At 44.4% G+C, this 11,623-nt stretch overlaps 1 protein-coding gene across 2 annotated transcripts in view; it reads right to left on the reverse strand.

Moving 5' to 3' along the window:
* The window catches only part of ABTB2 (ankyrin repeat and BTB domain containing 2), a 125,921-nt gene extending 116,249 nt beyond the window's left edge, over positions 1-9,672 (reverse strand). For both annotated transcript variants that reach the window (XM_082059647.1, XM_082059646.1), the window contains exon 1: positions 8,474-9,672. In XM_082059647.1, coding sequence (XP_081915773.1) covers positions 8,474-9,338 — 865 coding nt within the window. In that variant the 5' untranslated portion in view covers positions 9,339-9,672. The remainder of the gene's footprint in view (positions 1-8,473) is intronic.
* Positions 9,673-11,623: the final 1,951 nt, after the last annotated feature.

The raw sequence follows: 11,623 nt of genomic DNA on the forward strand, positions 1-11,623 counted from the left end.
CGTTGGGTGGTCATTTAAAGACAACAAGCCAACAAGAAAATGATTTTTACTAAGTTCTATTAAAAGATCAAGACAGATTGAAGAAAGAATATGAGGCAAAACTGGCCTAATTCCCTACTTTAGCTATTTGCCAATATTCAACTCTTGCCCTTCAGCTGGCAGAGCAGTGTGTTTTATTCACAAACAACAACATATAAATATTAGAAGAAAATCTATTCGCTGCCACATTGGAATTAATCAGGGAAAAAAAAAAAAACACAGACCTATATAGGATAAAGAAAATAATAGATAATAATTAAGCCTCTGCATGTTTATCTCTTTAATGTATAAGTCCCAGTGTAAACACACAGTCATATTTTCTTCTTTATTCTCCAGGTTCCAGGCAACAGATTGCAGATTGGGCTAGAAATGAAAGTAACAGAAATATCCAACATGGACTGTAATGTTATAAACATTCACAAATGGGACAAACACATTATGTCTTCCATAGTGTTCCTTCCCCCTCATCCCCAAAATATCATAAACAACTTTTACTTTGATCTTGCACAGCCCCATAGCAAATGGATCCGTTGTTATAAATCTACATGCACGAACTGAAAAGCTGCTCTGAAATGTTTATTTGGTTTCAGTCCTGAGTCTTTATGCAGTGATTATACCACAAATAGCCTCCATCATCTCAAGCATTTTGGTGTCACCACACAGAAACTTCAGCAATTAAGTATATTTTCTACAGTTTTCCTCTTTTTTGCTTATGTCAAGACTTTTTTGGACAGGGACAGCCAAATGTAGTCTTAGGTAAAATACATGAACCATGTAGACCCAAGATGATTAAGAAGATGCTTTGCCTCCTTCTGTCCCTCATACTGCACAGCCTGAAAGACTTAAAGAATTGAGTGAAACCTTCCCCAGAAGCTGCTGTTTTTCTCAGTTCCGACACGAGTAGCCTGGTGAACATTAAACAAGTTTTAAGAAAGAAATGGTAGAGCTGTAATAATTACACAACCAGAACAAGACAGACAAGTGCTCATGTGTGCAACTAACCCAGGAGCCATCTAGGTCAAACCCATGTGAAGAACACTGGGCAGTTTTTGCTGGGTGGACAGAAGAAGTGTGCACAACAATCCCTGTGACCTGATTTAATGATCACCGCTGGTTACAGTCACAGTCTATTTCAAAGAAACGTTTCATGTTAACATCATAGTGAAGCCCGATCCAAACAACGGCCTCCTGGGCGACCACCACAAAAGACATCAGTTAGACTACAGCTAATGAAATCACGTCGTTAATAACAGGTTTTGAGCAGATGAGGAGGAAGTTTACAATACTACGGGACTTTCATCTGCAAGCAACACACAAGCCAGTAGGTTTTAACAGACACGGATTTTCGAGCTCAGAATTCCATTGGACTTGAGCTGGAGGGACTGATCCTCAGTTTCCTGGAGATGGCTGCAGTTGTACCAGTGATATTCACACTATAAACTCTGTCCCACGTTCCCCAGAGCTGCAGCCACCACCCTGTCAACCTGCAGACACCTCAATTACAGGCTGACGAACCATCCTGCCCAGACCTGGCCCAGCACTGGTCTCTCCAGTTGCCCAACGCACCAAGTCACACCCACCACAGCCCAACGTTTCCTAAGGACCAGGCTGAGCTCACAGGCCCGGCTTGGTTTGTGACCTAAGTCGGAAGACAAGTCTGGATGCGTTTGGGTGAAGGAATGAACCTTTTGGCATTGGTGCCTTTCCTCTTCCTATTATTGCTTTCTCGTGGTAAGACGACACCATTTAAAATGTTCTCCTTGCTCATAAATGCACAACTTTATGGAACTTTATGGAACCCTTAAGTTGACTTAGATGCTCTCAACAAGCACTCGTAATTATTTTTCTTAAACGTAGCTCTTGTTCTGTTAGGGAAGGAATCAGAGTTCTATTGAAATATTTTTGTCCCAATTTGTAAATTAAGAAAGCATGAAGCCACCTTTGTACTGGTTTTACCATTGCCTCAGGCTTGCTTACAACCATCATCCTACACACTTATGTTCCAAATGACATGTAAATTAATCCTATTAAAACAAGAAGAGCATCAGAAATTATTGTTATTTGTTTGTCCATCAGCCTGAATTCCCATAGTTCAATGTAAGCAAATGAACATTTTCTTACGTTGAATATGTAAGAACGTAATAGGTGGAGTAGAACTTAGTCAATGAGAAAGGTTTTCTTAATGCTCAGAGTGTAAAAAGCCTTTAACAGTGTGAAAATGTTAATAATAAGGACTACATACATTGACTTGAAAAGCTTAGCACTGACTAAATGCAAACTGAGTGCTAAAACATAAATAATTATTTAGACCTTGTTTCCAAACATTCAGAAGAATAAAGATTGCTGAGGGATTTGCTGGGTGGTTTTACTGTTTAGAAGCCTCTGTTTCTACAATGGACAAAACGCTGAATATAAACACCTGTTCATTTCACAAAAGGACAAACAGCAGCTTAGCGAGGACCACAGGATTATTATTACCTTTGGCCCTATTTCTCCATTTTCTTGCATTTCTGCAAGATGAGTTCTTTTAAAGAAACGAACTTACACCTAGTTCAACATTAAGATCTTGGGTTTAAGCTTCCAAGCGCAAACGGGCACTTTTGAGCTTCATTTCTTTCTGAAGTTGAGTGCTTGTGCCCTAAGTCCATGCCCTTCTGCAGCTTGATAACTCTGTAAGAAGTTAATTTTATGCAGTCTATTGTAAATAAGTCTTTTCAGTACTTCTTTTAAGCTTAAGCATTCCCCTGGCAATGTCGCATCCCCGTGCATTACACCACCAACCTGGGGAAAGGCACAGAAAAATGAAGCGGATAAGGAAGGATGCTCTAAATGTGCCATTAACTAATTGAATCATACCAGGTACGTGAGCAGAAATAATTGATTACAACGTTAAAATAACATTAACAGGCAAGTGAGATCCAAAACACAATTTATTCAAAACTCACTGCCGCCCTGTCTTGGTTTGGAATAGCCCCAGATTAGGTAGAACTAAGATTTCAAACCAGGTAGAATATTTACAGCATCCATGCGCTGGGCCAGTGCTGATCTCAGAAAGACGAGGCAATTTGTGATGCCAGAGATCAGTTTGGGATGTTCACTGAGAACCATCAATTCCCCCCAGATCAGATGAGTTTTGGTTTCAAATCACGTGAGAAATTAGATGAGGCACATGAAAAATAAAAGAAAACCAAACACTTTGTTTGCTCAGTTCAGAAAGACCAGCTGACTATACGCTCTAAGGTCTTCAAACGGGAAATTAGAGGATTTCATTTGAATTATTCCAATATCAGAAGACATGTATATCAACCGTATCATATTCTATTATTGAGAATGCGAACACTCAAAGCTCATTCCTCATTTTATGCAAGCACACACAAAAACCCCATGCAAGAGCACCCCAAATACCGCACACATGTTCATTGAAAAATTAAAACTAACTAAACAAAAACCACAAAACCCTGTATAACTTTTGCTTTTCCATACCAAGGGTAAATTTCTATCCCAGCCTCAGTTCAACCCCCTTTAGCAGCAACAACAGATTCCAGCCTCAACACAACAGGTCATGGACTTTTCTCTCCAAGAGGTTCCTTCCCCACACTGATTCCACTTCAAATCCAAATACCAGCATTTGCTGCCCGTGGTTACAGACTGAGGGAGTCCCAGCACTTGTTCTTCAACCAACTGCACTGAAAGGACCCAAATTTTATCACCAGGGTGTAACATCAGCAATTTGAAGTTTTCTTTTACTATCACCAAATTAAATATATAGATAAACATATAAAACCCACTATAAGGCAAAAAAAAGGGCATTTTAGCTTTACTTGATCTACCCTTTAACATAAGCAAGATGCATATCTGCAGATGTTTGTATTTTTACCCGTGCATCCAATGGTTTGCATTAGTAGGAGAGGTGAGCATGTAGATACAAGCACTAACATTTAAGCTTAAAGAATTGGTGCCTGTGGGTCTGTGGATATAAATCCGAGCTCTTGGATGTGTAGGAGTAGAGCACACAAGGTGTGTTGGGGGCGAATTAATAGAGAGGTGAACGAAGCTATAGTTCACATAGGATCCTACCTATGGAAATGTAGGTTGGTCATGTTCCTGACCAGCAAACCCCTGTAAGCAACGATACCTCCAACTGCTGCTCCAGATACAATGACACCAAAGACAGAGGTGTTTGTGCAATTTTTTAAATGATTTGCAAACCACCTGCACCCCTTCCAATGTGCAGCTTTTTCCCCAAATAGCTGTGAAGCTGACGGCTTATGAAAATCAATGAGGCTCTTTATGAGCACACCAGTTTGTTCAGTTCACATAACAAAAGGACACTCTATTTATTGAAATGTCATGATTTCCCCCTCACCTGGATTTCAGTGCACTACCATGAAGCAAACAAAAACCAACCAACCTTATTTCAGACCATTTTGATAACTGTAAAAAGGAACTTTATAATGGCCTAGCTCTAAAAATCCTCAATGTTAAAAATCAGCTATAATTTCAAATCTATATCAGATATCTATATCAGAAATATAGAGGAAGATGGGGGAGTTAGCGATACTAAATCCAAAGCCCATGCTTGACGCTTGCTGGGTTGTGCCACAGCATTTAGGATCAAAGAGAAGAAAAATCCATCCCTGCTCTAACTTTACTGAGTCCAAGTCATTCCCTCCCACCACGAGGGAAGATTACACATTTCCCTCTCAACCCCTTTCTAAGAAACAGGTCCCAAGACACAAGTTTCTGTTTCTATTACTCATCAGCTGAGCAAACCACCCGGCTAATTTGTGCATTACTTCCTCTGCAAAGAGCTCCGAGTGTTTCAGCTGGGAGGTGTGTAAAGAAACTGCGTTACCAAGTTAAATTCCACCCCCCTTTTGTCTTTGCAAAAACATCTGTCAACACTTATATCTCCAGAACACCAGGATGTGCTGGTGCGTTAAATAGCACAGCAGGTGTAGTGGCTGTCGCGGGAGCGTTGGGCGATAACCAGATAGTTAAGTGCAATATAAGGGCTGTAGTTAACACTGCAATAATATCAAATCGTATTTGCAGCGCTGACAGTTCAGATTCTAATGAACCGCGCGCCAGTCAAACACAGGAACATCAAGTACAAGAATCGCATCTCCAAGGTAAGTTCATATTTCTCCTCGGCTCCCAACAAGCATTTTAAATTAATAGACTCTTACTCCACGTTAGCACGTCGCAAAATCCCTGTGGAACTACCAGATGCATTCTCTACTTCAGCTGTATCAAGCTAACACATATCTCCATCTAATTACAAAGTAGAAAATAAAACTTACATTCCAATTTACACGACTGCTTTATTTCTTCACTTTCTAGCTGCTATGTAGCTCAGTGGCTGCTTAGGTTTGATTTTATTCCCAGCATTATTTTTGCAACATCCCACGTAGGCTCCGTCTGGAAAGCCTGAAGCCACCCGGAGAGCTCGCAGAGCTCACAACCACGAGCTCCGGTGCCATTCCTGCTCCCGAGCTCCAAGAATGAGGTCAGACCTCACACCAACAGCAGCAAAACTCCCCTAGAAGCAGCGAACAGTTGACTCAACAACAGCCTCACAGAAAGGGCAAATAAATAGATAAGCCACAGATGATTATTTATTAAAAAAAAAAAAATACTATTAAAATTCCCCTTCAGCATTCGCGGGGTTTTAAATTTCACCCTTCGCACACCAGGTGTTGATTAACACACATTGGTTGCAACGCAGCATATTAAGCTTTCAGCCTCTAAAACCTTCAGAACAGTGACCGGACTGTGGTCTTTGATGGGAGATTATATCGCTGAAGAAACGCAGCTCTAAACCTCAGCCCCTTGAGAACTTACAAAGATTTATGTCTTTACTTACTGTTTCTTAGACTCCAAAGAAGTACGCTACCCTGATCTAATAAGGAAAATCGTATTCAATAGATCATAATGCCAGAAAGGTCCATTATGATAATCCGGCGCAATCTTCTGCATGGGACGCTGCCACGGATCTCAGCCAGAGATTGCGATGCTTGACTGGAGTTGGAACTCAACCTCTAAGTGCTTTTTATCTCCAGCATCAAACCCAGCGCTCTAAAAGCACACTCAAATATACACCAAGTTCCCAATTTATGACTACTCCATTAAAACGTCCTCACTGGAAAAGAAACAAAAATGACACTAAAGGAAGACTTTCTGATCCTCATACTGAAATAAATTCAGTTATTTCAGTGCTAGATCCATCTCAGATTTAAATGAATGTAAAAGACAAGATCATTTGAAAGCACTGTGGGGAATGATGTGAATACTACTAATTTACAATTCCTACGGGGAGAAAGAATAAAGAAGTTATTTCAAGCTTTTTGCATCCCTATAAAACCATTTGTGGTCTTACAACTGCAAGAAAAGCCATTTAGAAGATTCGCTGACTTGTGTCAGGGAAAAACACTAGTGACAGACTGTCACAGGAAATCACAGGATACCTTCATGTGCGGGTTTATTCAATTTTCAGACTTAAAAAATGCATTCAATTATTGACGGAATTGATCTGAAAGACAAGAACAACAGAAGAGGCAACAGAAGCCAATCCCTGTGTGGCCGGTGGCTGCTCGGTATTGGGCTACACAAGCGTTATCGTAACTGACCATTTGGTGCTTTGAATATTTATAAGCATTTCCCTGCACAGTGGCTCGTGTTGCCCCATTGAACACCAGCTTCCATTCATCCATTGCAATTTTTCCAGGGGGATTTCTTTTAAGGCAAAAAACGCTCCGCAAGGGACCGATTCTTCCTCCCCATTTCACACACAGAACCCGGGTAGCAGAAGCGCTGAAATGCACATTTTACTTTGCAGAATCACAATATTTTACTCCAGTTTGCCCAAATAATGAACAAGAGAGGGAACCGAAGCCTCTTTTTGGACCTGGTGACAAACACCCTCATGGTACACAAAGAATTATGGCAAGCGGACAGAGGACAAAACATCCCCATCCCTTTACAGTCTGACATCTAAGTATCTCGTAATTTAAAGAGTAGATGTCTATGCTTGACAGCTCTTGTACCAGTGCCAAGAGAACATCCCAAAGGGCTCTTAACATTTATTTCACATACATTGAGCAACATTGTCAGTGGACAGAGGGCAGGCAGAGCGCACAAGAGAGGTTTTGTGAGCACTTTAATAGCGGCCAACCTTGTACGTTGTCATCTGAACCCGGCTGACTCAACGGGGACATCTACACCCATCTACCAGCGACCTGAATCACCACTTCATTGCTTTGCTGTGGGATGGCTACAGGAAATCAATGCACCCAAGGAGCAGAAGTTGAGTCAGCCCTTCTCTGACAAAGTGGTTTGCTACTAATGTTCACCTAAGGTGTACTTTTTCCCAAAAAAAAATCCCCTCCTTTACTCGTCTCCCATTACATTATCTTTTGAAGAGGTTCAAGCCACTTGGTTTTATACAGTTAAATCCAAAAGGTACCACATGTGGAATATCTGACTGTAACAACAAGGCCAGCAAAAGTTATGAAGCTGTGCGCGGTACACAGAACAGTTTCCCAAATTGAATGTTTCTTTAAGTTTTCCATGGAAAAATATGGTACTCCTCAGTGTGACAGCGCAAAATAAACAGGGCAGCTTCTTAACACAACTGTCATGACTTAAGCCTTTCAAATGGCTCCTCAGCCTCAGAGGAAGACGCCAACATTCCTCTATCTGCTTATTTGCTTAACTGTTCAAAAAGTCTGCTTTCTAAACAAATTACAGAGGCAGGTACCTTAATGCTATGTTATTCTCATCACTGAGGCACCATCCTACATGCTCGCTCTGGCAAGCCCAGCACAAGCTCTTGTTTATTGCACGAGTGTAATTACAACACAGGTTTCTGCTAAACCAGAAGGAAGTCCAAGTACCATGTAGTTATGTGTTTTTGCTCAGAAACTGACTTTACTACCGCAAAGAAAAAAAAAAAGACATTAAAAACTGTTGTTTTCCCTCTCCAGGCTGTACATGGGAATAGCATCTTTAAGAGGAAACTGCAAGATACTTACTATAGTTGAAATTTTGCTTAAAAACAATAGTGGTATTTTCTGAAGAGCAGCTTGTAAAGCACATTTTGCCCTATGGTTACAGAGACACGTTTACACACCAGTTATAGTAAAAACGCTTAAAACAGCAGCTGGTAGAAAGTCAGGGGACGTTTGCGAGGACGACGGGGTTTGGTTTCCCACAGCCCCCGCACTTTTATGAACTGGCACATCTTAAGGATAACGCAGGATCCTTCTCTCCTGGTAAAACCATCAGGTCTGCTTTACGCACACACAAACCACAACCAAGATGCAATTCAGATGAAGAGCAAAAGCAAAAAAAAACCCCAAGTCTACAGAAATCAATGGATTTACTGTAAAGCTTGCCGGTACGAAGCTTAGAAATGGTAAAAGCTGGATCTTACCATTCGCATTTTTCCCACAGATGAGATGCTCGTAAGGTTGCAACACTCCCCAAAGTTCAGCATCGTTGTTGATTACCATCTCCAGGATTTCAGCCGAGATCTCCCCTCCTCCACCATCCGGGCTCTGGCTTGCCAAAACCCGAGCCTTAATCTCTTCTACAAGGTTCTCCATACACGCGGTTAAAGAGATGGCCGCGTATTCATGGATCCGAACCGAGATCCTCGTGTCCACCATCCACCTGAAAAACCTCCCCACCGAGAAGGTGAGGCCGCACCGCGCCGATTTCCCTTTCCTCAGCCCGTCCCCGGCGCTCATGCTGTACAGAGACAGAGCCTTGACGGTGGCCAAGACGCAGCTTTCCGACAAGGACCAGCTCTGGATGAGCTTGACCGCGCTCTGCACCTCGAAGCGGGTGCACTTGGAGTGCATCACGCTGAGGCGCTGGGCTTCCCTGGACACCCTGATCAGCGCCCGTCTCAGCAGCTGCGAGAGCCGCCGGACGGCTTCCTGAGAAAAGCTCCTGCCCTTGCCATCTCCCTTCCCTTTTCGGAGGATTTTTCCGATGTCTTCATCAGTCCAAGGGTATTCCTCTAGATCCGGCAGCTTAGGGCACTTGGAAAAGATATCGGCGACCTCGGGGTCTTCTGGGAGAACAGTGTTGACGGTGTCCCAGCTGTTGTTCCTACTGTTCATGGAGCCCGAGTAGCACCACCAGTTGCCTCTGTGCTGGGAAGAGGTGAAGGCTTGGGAGTTGGACTTGGACGAAGAGAGACTGAGGGACCTGCAGGAATCCCCTGCCCCATAACCAGAGTCCAAAGTTAAATCCTCCAGGGTCTTCAGAGTAGAGCTGTATATCCCAGCCATAGGAAAAGACGGGCGAAGCCAAGCGCGGAACAGAGCACGAAAGGTGAGGCTGGCGCGGATCGTGCGCCTACCGAGCGGCCGCCGCCTGCCCCGCCCGCGGCGCGGGAGGTTCCGCAGCCCAGCGGGAAGGAGCGCTCCCCGCACGCCGGCTCCGCCGAGGAGCGGCTACCTCCATCCCGCGGGGCGGCTGCGCTCGGCCATCTTCTGCCTCGGGAGGGACGGGCGGCGGCGGCTGCCCGGGCAGGTCGTGCGAAGCGGGGCGGGGCGGGCTCGGTGCGATCGGCCGGGCCGGGACACTCGGCGGCGGCTCCGACTCAACTTCTCCGCCGCGGCTCCGCCGGGCCCGGCCCCGCAGCGCCGCATGCAAATGATGTGCGGGGAGAAGCACCAATCAGCGGCGCCGACGGGGGGCGTCTCCGCCAGTGAAATGCGAGCTGGGGCGGAGAAATATGCAAATCGCGCGGGGTAGGCGGGGCGAAGGGCGGCGAGGACCGCGGCGGAGCTCCGCCGGTTCGCGGCACCGGGCGGGCGCTTCGCTGCCACCGGCCTGCCCGGATCTCCGCGGCGGCTCCTCGGGGCGAGGGGTCGCGCACGGCCGGCCCCGCGGGGATCAGCGCCTGAATGGGGGATTGTGCGGGCGGGCGCGAAGCCGGCGTGCCGGCTGCTGAAAGGAGCCTTTGTGCGGCAGTTTACACAGCCCTGACCTTGAACCGTGAGCTGGGTACGAAGCGGAGGTGTCTGGTTTGTTTCTCCGCTCCCTCCCGCACCCCCCGCCGCGATCGTCCTGCCCGGGGTGCGCGGGACGAGGGCGCCTCCTGTCGGCTGCACCGCGCCAAAGCGCCGGGGACCGGCGCGGGGGGGCAGGAGAAACCTCAGTGCCCCGCACTGAGCAATTCAGCTTTTACCTGCAGTTTTCACATCTTTCTGCAAGGTATAAACCGTCCCCAATGTTCACAAGTCCACTACTATTATTTTATACATATATATATATATACACACACACACACTTACAGACATATATATATATAGAGAGAGAGAGAGATAGATATAATATTTAGGGCCACCCAAGTATCAAAGCATCTGGGCAGACACGTTTTCTCCGGCCTTGGAGCCCAAAAATCACATTTGCAGTAGGTGACAAGGATCGGACACAGAAAGCAAAGGTGGCCAAGGGTCCATGTTAACGCTCAGCTTTGTTTAATTTCTCTGTACAGGAAACCGCAGTGGCTACAAATATCTGGAGGGTTTTAAAAGACACGTAGACGAGGTTCTGATGGACGTGGTTTGGTGCCAGAGTTGCGCTATGGTTGGACTCTATGATCCTGAGGGCCTCTTCCAACCTAAATTATTCCATGATCTGTAATTCAGCATATTTCCAGCACCGATTTTTTCAACAGCTTTCTTATTTACAAACACAGCATTTCACTTCTGCTCTTGCAGACACATAGAAGCTCATTTCGCTCTAAGATGATGTTTGATATTTAAAACACTGGGCTGACCGCAATGACACCCACTTTACAAGGCAAAAACCAACATGTCAAATGCTTTGACACTTGTTTTGTTGTTTAAAAAAGTGCATTTACAACTCAAAAGGTAAATATTTTGCAGTCACACTCATGGAGCAACAATCTCTTCTCAGCATTTGATACTTTCCCTTAATAACTACTTGCAATATAGGAAGTAAAAGAGTTGTGTTTGCATACAACCTGATGTAGAGTGCGGTGCTCTCCTACAAGGGCTGGAGCCAACAAAGACTTTGAGCAGTGTGGCTACTGACCACCCAGTTGCACAGTTGGCAACTCACTGTTTCACTGATTTTTCTCTTAGCCAGGATACAGGAGATTTCCTACCTCGAAAGCCTTATAGAACCTCATTTACTATTTTTGTACTGTGTTATGCTCACTGCTTAGCATCAAAGAAAAATATATCAGAACTACTACTAGATACTAATTAGATACTTGAAAATATATATTTTACTTATCTCTTCTGCTCACGGCATCAAGCATCTTCACTTTATACTAAAAGACTGAACAGTGTGTATTAACTTCCCACTAGCTGACCCTCAAAACCACCTTTTTTTAACATTACATCTTTTATCTTTCTTAGATCCAAGCCTGACTATAACTCAGCTGCTGCCCATGAAAGCATGAACACGAAGCACGAGTTGTCTAATAAAACCAGACATAGTCCTCTCTAAGTCATTCCAACTTATTTGCAGATCAGAACACCTCAGCACCTCATTTGTGTTCCACTGTCATTTCAGAAGTGGGTATTTTTACGGCACA

Source organism: Streptopelia decaocto (genome assembly GCF_964273445.1).
Source record: "Streptopelia decaocto genome assembly, chromosome: 7".
Classification (NCBI taxonomy): domain Eukaryota; kingdom Metazoa; phylum Chordata; class Aves; order Columbiformes; family Columbidae; genus Streptopelia; species Streptopelia decaocto.